This window comes from Seriola lalandi, unplaced genomic scaffold (genome assembly GCF_002814215.2).
Source record: "Seriola lalandi dorsalis isolate HSWRI2012SDOR001 ecotype SW California unplaced genomic scaffold, Sedor1 jcf7180002054630, whole genome shotgun sequence".
In the NCBI taxonomy this organism is placed as follows: Eukaryota; Metazoa; Chordata; class Actinopteri; order Carangiformes; family Carangidae; genus Seriola; species Seriola lalandi.
Window position 1 is genome coordinate 573,592 of NW_019525183.1, and position 12,584 is coordinate 586,175.

General features: G+C 42.0%; 3 protein-coding genes across 3 annotated transcripts in view; 2 read left to right on the plus strand and 1 right to left on the minus strand.

The window, feature by feature from the left end:
- LOC111665303 (inosine-uridine preferring nucleoside hydrolase-like) overlaps positions 1-1,748 on the plus strand; it is a 2,806-nt gene extending 1,058 nt beyond the window's left edge. Inside the window, exons 3-8 of the mRNA XM_023420254.2 lie at positions 81-257; positions 402-513; positions 634-770; positions 1,016-1,093; positions 1,311-1,427; positions 1,517-1,748. Coding sequence (XP_023276022.1) covers positions 81-257; positions 402-513; positions 634-770; positions 1,016-1,093; positions 1,311-1,427; positions 1,517-1,669 — 774 coding nt within the window. The 3' untranslated portion in view covers positions 1,670-1,748. The remainder of the gene's footprint in view (positions 1-80; positions 258-401; positions 514-633; positions 771-1,015; positions 1,094-1,310; positions 1,428-1,516) is intronic.
- A 668-nt stretch (positions 1,749-2,416) lies between these two features.
- unc50 (unc-50 homolog (C. elegans)) lies at positions 2,417-5,762 on the minus strand. Its single transcript, XM_023420255.2, has 6 exons — positions 5,651-5,762; positions 4,728-4,999; positions 4,399-4,519; positions 4,175-4,314; positions 3,365-3,472; positions 2,417-3,098 (listed from the first exon to the last, which is right to left on the minus strand). Exons 2-6 carry the CDS (start codon positions 4,993-4,995, stop codon positions 2,962-2,964), a joined length of 774 nt encoding a protein of 257 aa, XP_023276023.1. The 5' UTR covers positions 4,996-4,999; positions 5,651-5,762; the 3' UTR covers positions 2,417-2,961.
- Positions 5,763-6,194: 432 nt separating this feature from the next.
- Positions 6,195-12,473, plus strand: LOC111665335 (NADH-ubiquinone oxidoreductase 75 kDa subunit, mitochondrial-like). The gene is made up of 19 exons (XM_023420306.2): positions 6,195-6,283; positions 7,327-7,403; positions 7,693-7,784; positions 8,217-8,324; positions 8,487-8,563; positions 8,645-8,726; positions 8,961-9,091; positions 9,203-9,388; positions 9,588-9,722; positions 9,907-10,021; positions 10,224-10,369; positions 10,461-10,589; positions 10,708-10,837; positions 10,927-11,087; positions 11,173-11,327; positions 11,444-11,619; positions 11,714-11,848; positions 11,986-12,058; positions 12,159-12,473. Exons 2-19 carry the CDS (start codon positions 7,331-7,333, stop codon positions 12,248-12,250), a joined length of 2,196 nt encoding a protein of 731 aa, XP_023276074.1. The 5' UTR covers positions 6,195-6,283; positions 7,327-7,330; the 3' UTR covers positions 12,251-12,473.
- Positions 12,474-12,584: the final 111 nt, after the last annotated feature.

Sequence of the window (12,584 nt, forward strand, 5' to 3'; positions counted from 1 at the left end):
GGGGGGGGGGGGGGGGGGGTTGTTGAGTAGATTTAGGGCAGTGTGAAAGTTTGACCTTCGCCCTTGCCATACCCCCACAGATCCCAGTGTATCGTGGCTGTGGAAAGCCCCTGCTGGCCCGTAAGCAACATGCCGGAGACTACCATGGGAAGGACGGACTGGGAGATGTCCCAGATCCGGACGCTCCAGGCCTGGAGCTGCTGAAGAAAAAAGCTGTGCAGGCCATGATCAAGATTGTCAATCAAAACCCTGGAGAGGTGAGACAAACACAAGGGCTTTTATTTGCAAATGAATTAATTCATTTCAATTCTAAAAAACATAATCATGAAAATGTCAAATTCACACGCATATTTAATATAAAGATGATGCATGTGTTGCTTTGCTGCTGCTGCCGTCTGCAGGTGACTCTAGTGGCCACGGCCCCCCTCACCAACCTGGCTGTTGCAGTCCAACTGGACCCCAACTTCCCTAAGAAACTGAAGGCACTCTACCTGATGGGGGGAAACATTAACTGTAGGTCAACTGCCGAAATCTGCCACATCTTTAATTCTTGATTTGCATCTCTGCTCTTATATTACTGAGAATAATAATAACTGTGTGTGTGTGTGTGTGTGTGTGTGTGTGTGTGTGTAGCCAGGGGTAACACCACTGCATGTGGAGAGTTTAACTTCGTGGCTGACCCTGAGGCGGCCTACGTCGTGTTGGACCGCTACACCTGCCCCACCTACATCGCCTCCTGGGAGTTCAGCTGCAGGAACAGCCTGCCGTGGGTGAGGCTGAAAACAGAACATGACAAGAGATTAACCCTTCAATGCTTTAAAGATTATCAGCATTATCTGAAGATTAAGACTTTTTTTTTATTCCAAAGATATCTGGATTGATAAAGCAATAAAATTTCAACTATCTTTATGTAATTTATATTTAAAGCAACATGAAAAACATGCAGAAATGCCATTTTATGATGATTTGATTGACTTTATTTATACACTGATCACTCTCTGTTGTTCCCCCTCAGTCTTTCTATGACCAGTGGCTGGCCCAAAACACAGAGAAGGCTGAATTCTTTAAAAAGATTTCCAACCTTACAGTGACGGTGAGAAAGACATGTAGAGGGAAATGATCATACTGTGCTGACACTAGCAAATACCTGTGGGGTTACATGATGCAACATGCAACACCAAGAGCGTTTGATCAAGTACAGGTCTACACAATGTTCTTACTCTAATGTTAGAGTCGAGACTGCTGCTCAGTCTGCTTTCAGTGCCGAATTATCCTCAGTAACACCTCATGTAAACATCTCGTCTCTGCAGAAAGCGAGGTCAGCGGAATATCAAAAGGAGACCACAGAGGGGAAAGGGTTCAATTCCTGTGACACCTACGCCATAGCTGCAGCCATCGACCCCACGATTATAACAGAGAGTGAGGAGGTGAACCGCCATTGTTTTTCTTTCTTTTTTTTCTTAAAAAAAAAAATCTGTTTGGAGTGCTCAAATCACTTCCTGTCGCCCTTCCCCAGATTGCTGTGACGGTGGAGCTGGAGGGGAAATACACCAGAGGCATGATGGTGCTGGACTACATTGAGCAGATGAAGAAGAAACACAAGGCGGTCATCATTAAGAAAGTCGACTTGGAGAAGTTCAAGCAAATGCTCATGAATTCTGTGAAGTAGAAAGGTGCGGTAACGAGCCAAAGGCCTGAATCTGGTTCATCAAAATAAATAAAAATGGCTTCTCTGATCGAATTATCAACCATGTTTAAAAGTTGTTCTTCTCATTGTTTTTCATGGTCTAAGCCCACCGGTTACGAGTATTCTTAAATCTTAAACTGCTTTCATGCAGTTTGTTGAAGAGCCTGTTTCCTCTTGCATTCTTTTTTTTTTTCAGTCTTTTGCAAACGAGAAAATGAGCAGCTCTCAAGTTATACAATATCTTACATAAATGTATTTTTTCCATTGTAAATAATATTCATATTCCCCATTATCATATCATTATCAATACTCACTTGTCACTGTCTTACCTTATTTATCTTACAAATTCAATTCCACTCCAAAATGATTATTCATTTTTATTGTCATTATTACTTGTTTTTCTTTTTAATGGCCAATTTAGAATCGTCAAACCAGAGCACCTGGAGACACGTGATCATGCCATTTTTTTTTTTCAGTTATAGATTCCTCACGTTGCATCCGCATCATGAGGTAAACCACAAATATTACTGTGATACTCCAGCACCACGATGTTATCACGTCCAGTCACCCATTACAGCAACGACAGTGCCACTGTGAGGGTTTAACATGTTACTACAAAATCTTGCATTGTATAAAAAAAAAAAAAAAACCCTCCCCAGAGACCTCAAATATTCTGCAACAAGAGAGCGTGGTTTTGAGTTATTCCTCTGGAAGTAAAACTGCAGTAACTTAATTTAATAAAACCCTTTATTGAAAGTGCTTTGGAATGTACACTTTAAGGAAAAAAGGAAAAAATGCTTCCCACATTCCTCTACTTTCCTTCCTTCTCTTTAATAAGCAGGATTTTCATTTTCTTTTTTTATGAAAACTCAAAGAAACAAAGCAACCTCTTCAGAAACAAACCTCTGTGTATATATTACAACCTGCCAGAGTACTATTTACAAATCATACAAAAAGAACAACAATAAAAGCTGCGTCTCATCTGTCCCCTTGTTTATGCAACCAGTCCAAACACATCGCTGTTTACTGACTTTGGAGCTCCAGCTCAACAGGAGAGCCAAACAGAAAATCAAGTGAGAGTCAAGAAACAGTCAGCTTCAATCAACCCAGAGGTCCAAGTTTACTAAGAGTCAACCAGAGGCAGAGTCCATCTCAACCAGATGTTGACCGACAGCAGCTGGAAATGGTTTTGATGTCACACAGGCGTGAGTTGAAAACAGATTTCGACGAGGGCCTGGAGGCAACTAGTGTCCACTCTCAGGGACAAACCGGTTCTACTGGACTCGGTACTTGTAAAACCAGCAGAGAGCCTGAGTGAAGTTCCAGCCCAGAGAGACAGAGAGGACGTAGATGAGGCCGAGCAGAGCGAAGGGGTAGAGCAGCACCACCGTGTTCTTCAGGAAAGGTAGAGCTGTGAGGATAACGCAAGACGACGGTTTACAGACAGCAGACACTTTGTGCTGACAGTACACATCTATAAAGTCTCATTGAAATGGAAATTTGAAAAAAACAAAACAAACAAACATGTGACCGGCTATTGTATGAACCTGATCTGAAATCCTGTTTTGCCAAAAAGGTGGCATACATGCAGAAAGTGTCTATTCTGCTCTTATTTTTTTTTACAGAAAAAGTCAAAAGTAATTTAATATATTGTATTAAAATGTGAATGGGGCTTACCATTGTACCCTAAGAAGGTGATGTAGAGATAATAACCGATGGCGATCAGCCACATAGTGTTCCCGACGAAGTATCCCAGGAACCAGTCGGAGTTTATCACGACAATATCTAAAAAACAACAACAAATAAGTTCAGACATAACATCTGATAAACTAATCCAAACGGGTCATTTTTGTAGTTTTTGTCACATCTTTCTAAATTAAGCCACACTGGATTACTGTGAGTATCAATTTTATAGCTGATTAACTAAACTTAAGACAGTGTCCTCTTAGACTTTTTTGGGATAGATATTTTTGTATGGTCGAAAACTGGTTTACCCACTAAATAATCCACTGATATCAAAGAAGGTTGAATCATTCACGAGAGCAAAGGAGAAAAATTCAAAATGAAGTGAAAAGCACCTATAAGCTTAAAAGAGATGTCACAAGACTCTGTCGGTGTTGGTTCATCACGGTGTGACGGATACACTCCACTTTCTAAGGCTTTGTTAGAGGTGTTGTTTTTGTCTATCACCAGATGGAACAGGTTTAAGTTAACTATGCATACAACTGACTGTCCAAATACAAACTGTAACACAAGTCATTGCAGAGAACACATCTGTTAGTTTTTTGCATGTCTTCATTAGTGGGAGTTTAATGAGCAACTATATTGTTACAAATTATTCATAATATAAAATAAAGAAATATAGAAAACAAAGTCAACAGTGGACGAAGAATGGGTTTCAGGACTTTTAAATTTGCATTTAAAACTAAATTGGACCATGTACTTTCAGACATACTCAAAAAACTCACAGAGACACAATTTACTCACGGTTGATGAAGAAGAGCTGCAGAAAATGCAGGATGACTAGAAGTGGGTAGAAAGCATTGAGATGAACATCAAATGCGTAGCCCCATTCAACATCAAAATTTTTGCTGGGTTGCTTTAGCAGGTACTTGTTGCTGATAACCCTGGAAAAGACAAAAGAAAATTAACAATTACTTCTTGCAACTCCTTTCATTTCATACAGTAATCTAGACGAACTTGCGACTCACCACATGAGTGTCGATATGAACAGACCGACTCCTATGCAGTCCACAAAGACCACCCACAACAGCAGTTTCAGAGTCTCCAGGACACCCATGTCCAGCACCAGACCAAAGCCTATTGTTGACACTGCAGATGAATACAGGCAGTGTTTAGTTATCAGAGACAACATCAGTATTCAACTGGCAGCATTAAGACCAATTCAAATGAACCACAATGCACCAGTGTTTCTTTAAATATAATCCAACAGGGAAAACAAATAGGTGTGGAAATGAATAGACAGATATTATTCCCAAGACTTGTTTATATTGGCACCATCAGATGAGCACAGACTCACCACACAGCCAGATGCTGAGCACGACCAGGAAAGCAGGATCGTCCCTGGCCCACTGGTCTTTGGTCTGTTTCCTATAGTGGAAGTTGCGGTAGACCCTCTGTGGTGATGTGAACAAGTAAAGCATTTGCCACAGGGCAAACTCAAAGTCCATCTGTCTGAAATGCAGCAGCCGTCGCAGGTACTTGTAGCGCTTGGCGCCCGCTGTGTGGCGTGCAGCATCCCTGGAGCCAAGGGCACCGTTGCTGTGTGGCGAGGTGGTCGGCAACATGGTGCTGCAAATTAGATTTCAAGTGCACAATGAATGGGGAGGGGGAAAGGATGGAGGGTAGAGGAGAAGAAAAATAGGTAGATTAAGCTTTGAGACTATGTCAGATGGCAGACTTGAGCGACATATGCAGTCTGATTTATTAGATTTGTAAAGTTCTGATTTCTCTCTGGTGTTTTGTTTTATTCTGAAGGTTATCTAGGTCTAAGATTTCTCTGTAGAGGAGGAGCAACCTAAGCTTTACAGTGACAAATATAAAATTTAAAATATACCTTTTTAAATGTATAATACATCTGTAACTGATCAGTCAACAATGACACATGATGACACAGAAACAGAGGGTGCTACTGCAAGCCTACACTACAACTATACATTAACTGAGCTACACCCAAAAGCTCAAAAGTATGCAAAATCGTTATTATAAAACCAATAACATCGGTTAACTATTGAGCAGTATCAGTTTCATCCACGAAAAACACTGATATATTTAATTTATTTAAGTTAAGTGGACGCTAGCAACCACAGTTAGCTTGTTGCTAACTAGTTTAATAACATGAGAAGGCCTGGTTAGTCTCATTTGTAACTCAACTGGCATAAACTCAGCAGTGACTGTTTAGCAGCTGAACAATTACACTTCTTGGTTCTGGAGAATATTTACCTGTTTTGCTGTACTCCTTCACAGGAGAAAGCACCAACTATTGCTCGTTTCTGTAGCTGTTTATAGACGCTTCCTGAACCGTCGCGAAAATGAACACGTAGCTAGTTCCGGTAAACGCCCGGTTCATTGTGGGAAATGTAGTTGAAGGTGAAAGCCGAACCTATCTATTTTGTGAAAACGAATTAACAAATTTAGTAGATCAACAGGTAAACAATATGGGATGTTACTGTCAAATTCATATTCCTCAAAAATATTTTAAATGAAATTTTACACTCTACACAGCTCTATACACATTTTTATTGATATTTCTAATAAACTGTGCAGTAACACGCACATGCACAAATACAATATTAGTACTGAAGTTAAATAAGTGAATTTCTCCAATAAAAGAAATGTTGGAAAGTTTTATGCTAACTGTATATTATGCTTATTAAATTAAATACTAATTCAGGTAGAGAAACACCTTTTTGTTTATTTTTTGTGTGAAGGTGTTACTTTTATTGTGAAACCTGGGGTCTCATTTCAAACGGAAGTAGAACACTACGCTATTTCCGCTAACAGAGCCATAGCTATTTGACTGGTTGTAAAACTCACATCACCGCTGTTGTGGTCAAGAAGGCCAAATAGCGAAAGGTAAGAACGAGAAACACTTAATGCACTTACGCACGTTTAAATCTTTATGTTATTTAATTGCAAGACCAGTGAGAAATTATGTGTTTGACCTGATTACCCTTAGTTACCCTCTGACAACACTGCACTGCCCGTGCCCTTGAGTAGTTCTCTAAGCTAACGCTGTTAGCCTGCAAAAAGGAGCCCTCATTGGAAGGTTCATGCTACTTTTAGCTCCTTTTCCTGTCCACATTGCTTAAAAACAAAAACTATATGTAGTTGCGTTATTATCTCAGTATGTTTCGGGGAATCTGCTTTTGACCTCTGTGCATTATCTCCTTGAAACGTTACGTGTCTGAGTGAGAATAACACTTGTTGTTGTTGACAGTGACAGCTAGCATGCTAAGTAGCACAAGCTTCAGTATCTCTGGTTATGTACGCTGTCACTGTGCTTCGAGTATTAGCTGGACTTGCTCAATGCACTGGACCTTCTAATAATTTTTTAAGGCTGTCCAGTCTATGGAGAAGAAACTTCCAAGTGTTCCAGATGTGGGATTGAAGACCTCAATCCCAAAAATATTCATTAGTACCTCATATTCAGCACATTGATAATGTTTTGTAAACCCTGGAACCCCCAAAGATTCTATTTGAATCTGCTATCAGATTTTAATCAGAATTAATAAGACTTTTAATAGTAAATATTAATGTTCAAAACTTGTAGCAACACTTTGTATAGTTATTAGTGACATACTTAGTAGCCCTGATGAAACAAGAAGCATACTTAAGTTTGCTAACTCCTCATTTATTAACATACTGTTTTACTTTACTGTACAGATAGCAACACCGAAAAAACCCCAAATTTTAAGCTATCGTGTAACAACAAAAACCTAAGTGATATAGAAAATAGAAACCTCTTAAGAGCACTGGCTGTTACTGTTATTAATTAATAATTTAGTTGTTACAAGTTCATTCTATTGATCCCTCTTTGGATTCTGATGTACACTTTGCTATCAGTCAGAAAAAGGTTAGCTCATATGTTGGCTGCTTTCTCTCTGTTTTTCATTCAGAGTCATGTTGCGACTGCCGATCGTCGGCCGTGCTCTAGCCGGAGCTGCCAAAGGCAGCCGGGCTCCATCCAGCACTGGTAAGATCTAAATGTGTGTGTGTCTCAAGGTAACCAACAGCAGTTCTTCTCCTTAGTGCAGGGTGTGGGTATTTAAAATCACTAGTTCGAGTATAGCACAATGTTTGTTAGTTTAGATTTAACCCAAGGATATTTATATACATTCATACCAAATGCAGGTCTACTTCATTTCAAGATGTACCTCTGGTCCATTTTTCTCACTTATATGGAAACAGTATATTTTAAATGTATTTTATTGGTAGAGTTTCTGGTCATTTCAACAACTGTGTCCTTTTGTTTACAATTTCAGTGCGTACTCCAGTGCGCGCTGCCAGTAACATGGTGGAAGTGTTTGTGGATGGGAAACCAGTGGAGGTGGAGCCTGGAACTACTGTCCTCCAGGTAAGAAGCATCAAATTATTTAACTGCAAGCTAATACAGACGTTTTATATGGTCTGTTAGTGCTGTAGATTCTGGCATCTACGTGTATTCACCAGTCGACATTATTGTAGGGTATTTGTGTTGTCCTGCCAATAATTTACTCTAAAATCTATCTGCTACATTATGTGCCATTCAAACAATCAACATTATTAATGTTTTATTGTTAAAATAAAGAATTCAGGACCTGGTGTTACCAAAGCTTACTGGCATGTTTCAAGGGATAATTGTAACACTAACATATTTCAGGAGCCTGGATAACGAGGTAGAACCTCATTTATTTAGGTATCATCAGTTAGTGAACCAAGTACTTGGGTAGGGCCAGTAAGACAATAGATTAGTGTAGCTTTACTAACTTGTTGTTGTTGCTTGATGTCTCTTTCCTCTCCCTTTCAGGCCTGTGAGAAAGTAGGAATCCAGATCCCCAGGTTCTGTTACCATGAGCGCCTCTCAGTGGCAGGAAACTGCCGTATGTGTTTGGTGGAGATTGAGAAAGCTCCAAAGGTAACAGAGTGCATCTGTTTTGTCCTTAGGCACTAAGCTGAACTAGCCTCAACTTGTAACAAAGAACACTGATACAGTAGATGCCTTGGGTCAGAAAATGCTGTAAACGTTTACAGTGTTAATGTCTAATTGATGTGTGTGTGTGCTGTCGTGTGCCCTCAGCCGGTAGCAGCGTGTGCCATGCCCGTTATGAAGGGTTGGAACATCCTCACTAACTCAGAGAAAACACGCAAAGCCAGGTACAAATTCAAATACGATTCAGTCTTTTGGAAAACTTGTAAAATGTCAACTTAGTTAATAAACTCTTAATGTGCATTCAGAGAGGGAGTGATGGAGTTCCTGCTGGCCAACCACCCACTGGACTGCCCCATCTGTGATCAAGGAGGAGAGTGTGACCTGCAGGTAACTAAAGGATGAGGTTGTGGAAGTTAAAAGGCCAGTTCACCTACAAAAAAAAAAAAAAAAAAAACATATGTTCTCCTTTATCCTTAGTGGTATCTTGCCATGCAAATAGACACAGCTGCTGCTGCTGCTGCTGCTGAGGCATCAGCTGTGACTGTAAAACAATGGAAGTGAATGGAATTGAGTTTGTGGTGCCTAAATCATTGAATAATTGCGTGTATGCTGTGTCACCAGGATCAGTCCATGCAGTTTGGTTCAGACCGCAGTCGTTTCTCAGAAGCGAAGAGAGCAGTGGAGGACAAAAACATTGGACCTCTCATCAAAACCATCATGACCCGCTGCATCCAGTGCACACGCTGCGTCCGGTAAGTACTTAGGTCTTTTCAAGTGGCGAAATTTATGAGATCCTCTTAACTGCATATTCATTCATTCATTCATTCATTCATTCATTCCTGTGTGTGTGTTTTTATTTGAAGTTTTGCCAGTGAGATCGCTGGTGTTGAAGACTTGGGAACAACAGGAAGAGGAAACAACCTGCAGATCGGGACGTATGTAGAGAAGATGTTCATGTCGGAGCTGTCGGGGAACGTCATCGATGTCTGTCCTGTTGGAGCGCTCACATCCAAACCCTACGCTTTCACCGCACGACCATGGGAGACCAGGTAGGAACGAGTCTGATACTTCAGTTAAGCTGGTGGACTATTATCCAGATTAGTCCGTTACTGCAGATTTGAGCTTTTTTTTTTTTTTTTTAAAAACATGGAAAGTATTTGTTTTAGCAGTTTAAAGTTAGCGTGTTCATCTTTGTGTCCTATTCTGTCGTATCTTTTTCTTTGGTCTCATCTTCTGCTGTCTTTGCAGGAAAACCGAGTCGATCGACGTGTTGGACGCCGTGGGCAGTAACATCGTGGTGAGCACAAGAGGAGGTGAGGTAATGAGGGTGATGCCCAGGCTGAATGAAGATGTCAACGAAGAATGGATCTCTGACAAGACCAGGTGAGTCACAGACAGACCCAAGGCAGAAAGTATAAACCTGATAACATGTTTCAGAGTGAATTAAGGAAGTTAAGAGTGAATTAAAGAAAATTGAAACAGGTTGAATGAATCCACGTAAAAAAAGTTATATCTGTTGCTATGTAGCTCGACTAAAGAACTACAATTCTAACACGTGCATCCTCAGGTTCGCATATGATGGTCTGAAGAGACAGAGGTTGACCCAGCCGATGGTGAAGGATGATTCAGGTCAGCTGACCCCCACCACCTGGGAGGACGCGCTCACTCGTGTTGCTGGAGCAGTAAGTGTGTGTTTGCTTCTTTATGTGACCTGTTTGTTGTTGATGGGAGATGGTGATATTCATGTTTTTGTTTTCAGGGAGCCAAATGTGTCTCAGTCTGTTACTGGAGGTCATTAATGACAGCTGAGGCATCCTCTTTGGCATTTTAGTTGTATTACATTTTCTTGCCTGTATTCATAAATGCCTGTCTGTGTGTGTGTAGCTGCAGAGCGTGCAGGGCAGTGAGGTCGCAGCCATAGCAGGAGGGATGGCCGACGCCGAAGCTCTGATCTCCCTCAAAGACCTCCTCAACAGACTCGACTCAGAAAACCTCTGCACCGAGGAGGTCTTCCCCACAGCGGGGGCAGGGTGAGTCTGCTCATGTGTTTGTGAAGGTTATGAGCTTAAACAAAGTGAAGTGTTCCAACAGTGTTGTTATTATTTTTTGCTCCCTCTGCAGGACTGACCTGCGCTCCAACTACCTGTTGAACACCCGCATCGCCGGCATTGAGGACTGCGACCTGCTGCTGCTCATAGGAACCAACCCACGTTATGAAGCCCCACTGTTCAACGCCCGAATCCGCAAGAGGTAAACTCCAGAAATCACACTTTACAGTCAATATTTCGCTCACTGTTACTGAGCTACTTTCTCCCTTTCCCAACAAAGTTGCACTCTAACTTTCTGCCCTGTATTCCTCCTCTGGCAGCTGGCTCCATAATGAGCTGCATGTTGCCATGGTGGGTCACAATGTTGACCTGAGCTACACATACGACCACCTGGGAGAGGACACTTCAGTGCTGAAGGAGCTGGCTAACGGCACACACCCCTTCTGCCAGGTAATGGACGCACATACAGTTCGACAGTTCTCAGCTGGACGTCTCAGGACTTTTATTTTAATTTTTCGTCTCCTTTCCTCTGTCTCCAGGTCCTTTCAGCTGCTAAGCGTCCGGTAGTGATCGTGGGCAGCAGCGCTCTGCAGAGAGAAGACGGAGCCGCCATTTTGAGCACCGTCTCCACCATCGCTCAGAACGCCAGAACCAGCAGTGGAGTGGAGGAGGGATGGAAAGTCCTTAATGTCCTGCACAGGTACAGTGGCAACGTTTTAAAGCCTCTATGAGTGAAATACAGGAGATGCCACCTGCTCATACTGTGTGTCTGTGTGTGTAACCAGAGTGGCGAGTCAAGTGGCAGCATTGGATCTGGGTTACAAGGCCGGTGTGGACGCCATCAGGAAGAATCCACCCAAAGTGCTGTTCCTGCTGGGAGCTGATGCCGGCTGCATCACCAGAGCTGACCTGCCTAAAGACAGCCTCATCATCTATCAGGGTACACACACACACACACACACACAAGGCATTCAGTAGATAACATGAGAGTAAAAGTAAGAATCCAAAATCACTCATTTTTGATAATATATTTATATATGTTTTCAACTCCTCCAGGTCACCACGGTGATGTAGGAGCACCAATGGCAGACATCATCCTACCTGGCGCAGCATACACAGAGAAAAATGCCACTTATGTCAACACTGAAGGCAGGAGCCAACAAACCCGGGTGGCCGTCACTGCACCAGGAGTGGCCCGAGAGGACTGGAAGATCATCAGAGCTGTGTCTGAAGTGAGCAGGAAGTTGCTCACATAGAATATACAAGTGTTCATTAATGCAAATCAACAGTTAATTTGACCAAAGAAATGTCCCTGTGTGTTTGCAGCTGGCTGGTGTGACTCTGCCCTACGACTCTATGGACGAGGTCCGATCCAGATTAGCTGAGGTTTCTCCTAATCTGGTCCGTTATGAGGACGTAGAGGAGGCGAACTACTTCAAACAAGCAAATGAACTTGCCAAGGTACACACACACACACACACACACACACACACACACACACACACACACACACACACACACACACACAAATACACACATATTCCTCAGATGATTTATCAGGCAGATCTCTTCATTCAACCGTTTCCTCACTCTCTCAGGCAGTGAACCAAGACCTCATAGCAGCCCCTCTGGTGCCACCACAACTTACAGCAAAGGACTTCTACATGACAGGTAAGTGTATCTTTTTTTATATATACACAGGAAAAAATTCATACATATAAAAATTGTAAAATAAACTTCTTAAACCCCTGCTCCTTTTTTCTGTGCTCAGACTCCATCAGCAGGGCTTCGCAGACGATGGCCAAATGTGTCAAAGCCATCACAGAAGGAGCCGCTGCTGTCGACGAGCCATCGGTTTGCTGAACACCCAGTAACACCCGCACACAAACAACCAAAAAAAAAAAAAAACTCTCATCTGCTGAAAGAACACACTCTTCTCTGAAGAAACTCAGCCTTGCTCCTTAACTTAAAGCTGTCCTTGGTGCTTGTTGTACACAATTAAATCGCTCTCGCCCCCGAGAGCGATCTTTGTTGAATAAAAGCGAGAAACGTATGAAATATGAATAAAATCTTACTAATGTCTGTACTCCAGTTTAGTGGGTTTCTGTCATTGTGTTGCATATTAGTGTTTGTCTTCACTGCTTACACTGCTCTGAACAGCGTGAACTAATGCGAACATTTGGAGAGCACTTGGTAC

Bases quoted from the DNA above. Each gene is read 5' to 3' on its own strand.
- unc50 (XM_023420255.2), bottom strand. From the start codon at position 4,995: ATGTTGCCGACCACCTCGCCACACAGCAACGGTGCCCTTGGCTCCAGG. The intron at 4,520-4,727 runs GTGAGTCTGTGC...ATTCATCTGCAG, and splicing joins GCTCAGCATCTGGCTGTGTG to TGTCAACAATAGGCTTTGGT. The intron at 4,315-4,398 runs GTGAGTCGCAAG...TGTCTTTTCCAG, and splicing joins TTCATATCGACACTCATGTG to GGTTATCAGCAACAAGTACC.
- LOC111665335 (XM_023420306.2), top strand. From the start codon at position 7,331: ATGTTGCGACTGCCGATCGTCGGCCGTGCTCTAGCCGGAGCTGCCAAA. The intron at 8,564-8,644 runs GTACAAATTCAA...ATGTGCATTCAG, and splicing joins GAGAAAACACGCAAAGCCAG to AGAGGGAGTGATGGAGTTCC. The intron at 11,328-11,443 runs GTACACACACAC...CAACTCCTCCAG, and splicing joins CAGCCTCATCATCTATCAGG to GTCACCACGGTGATGTAGGA.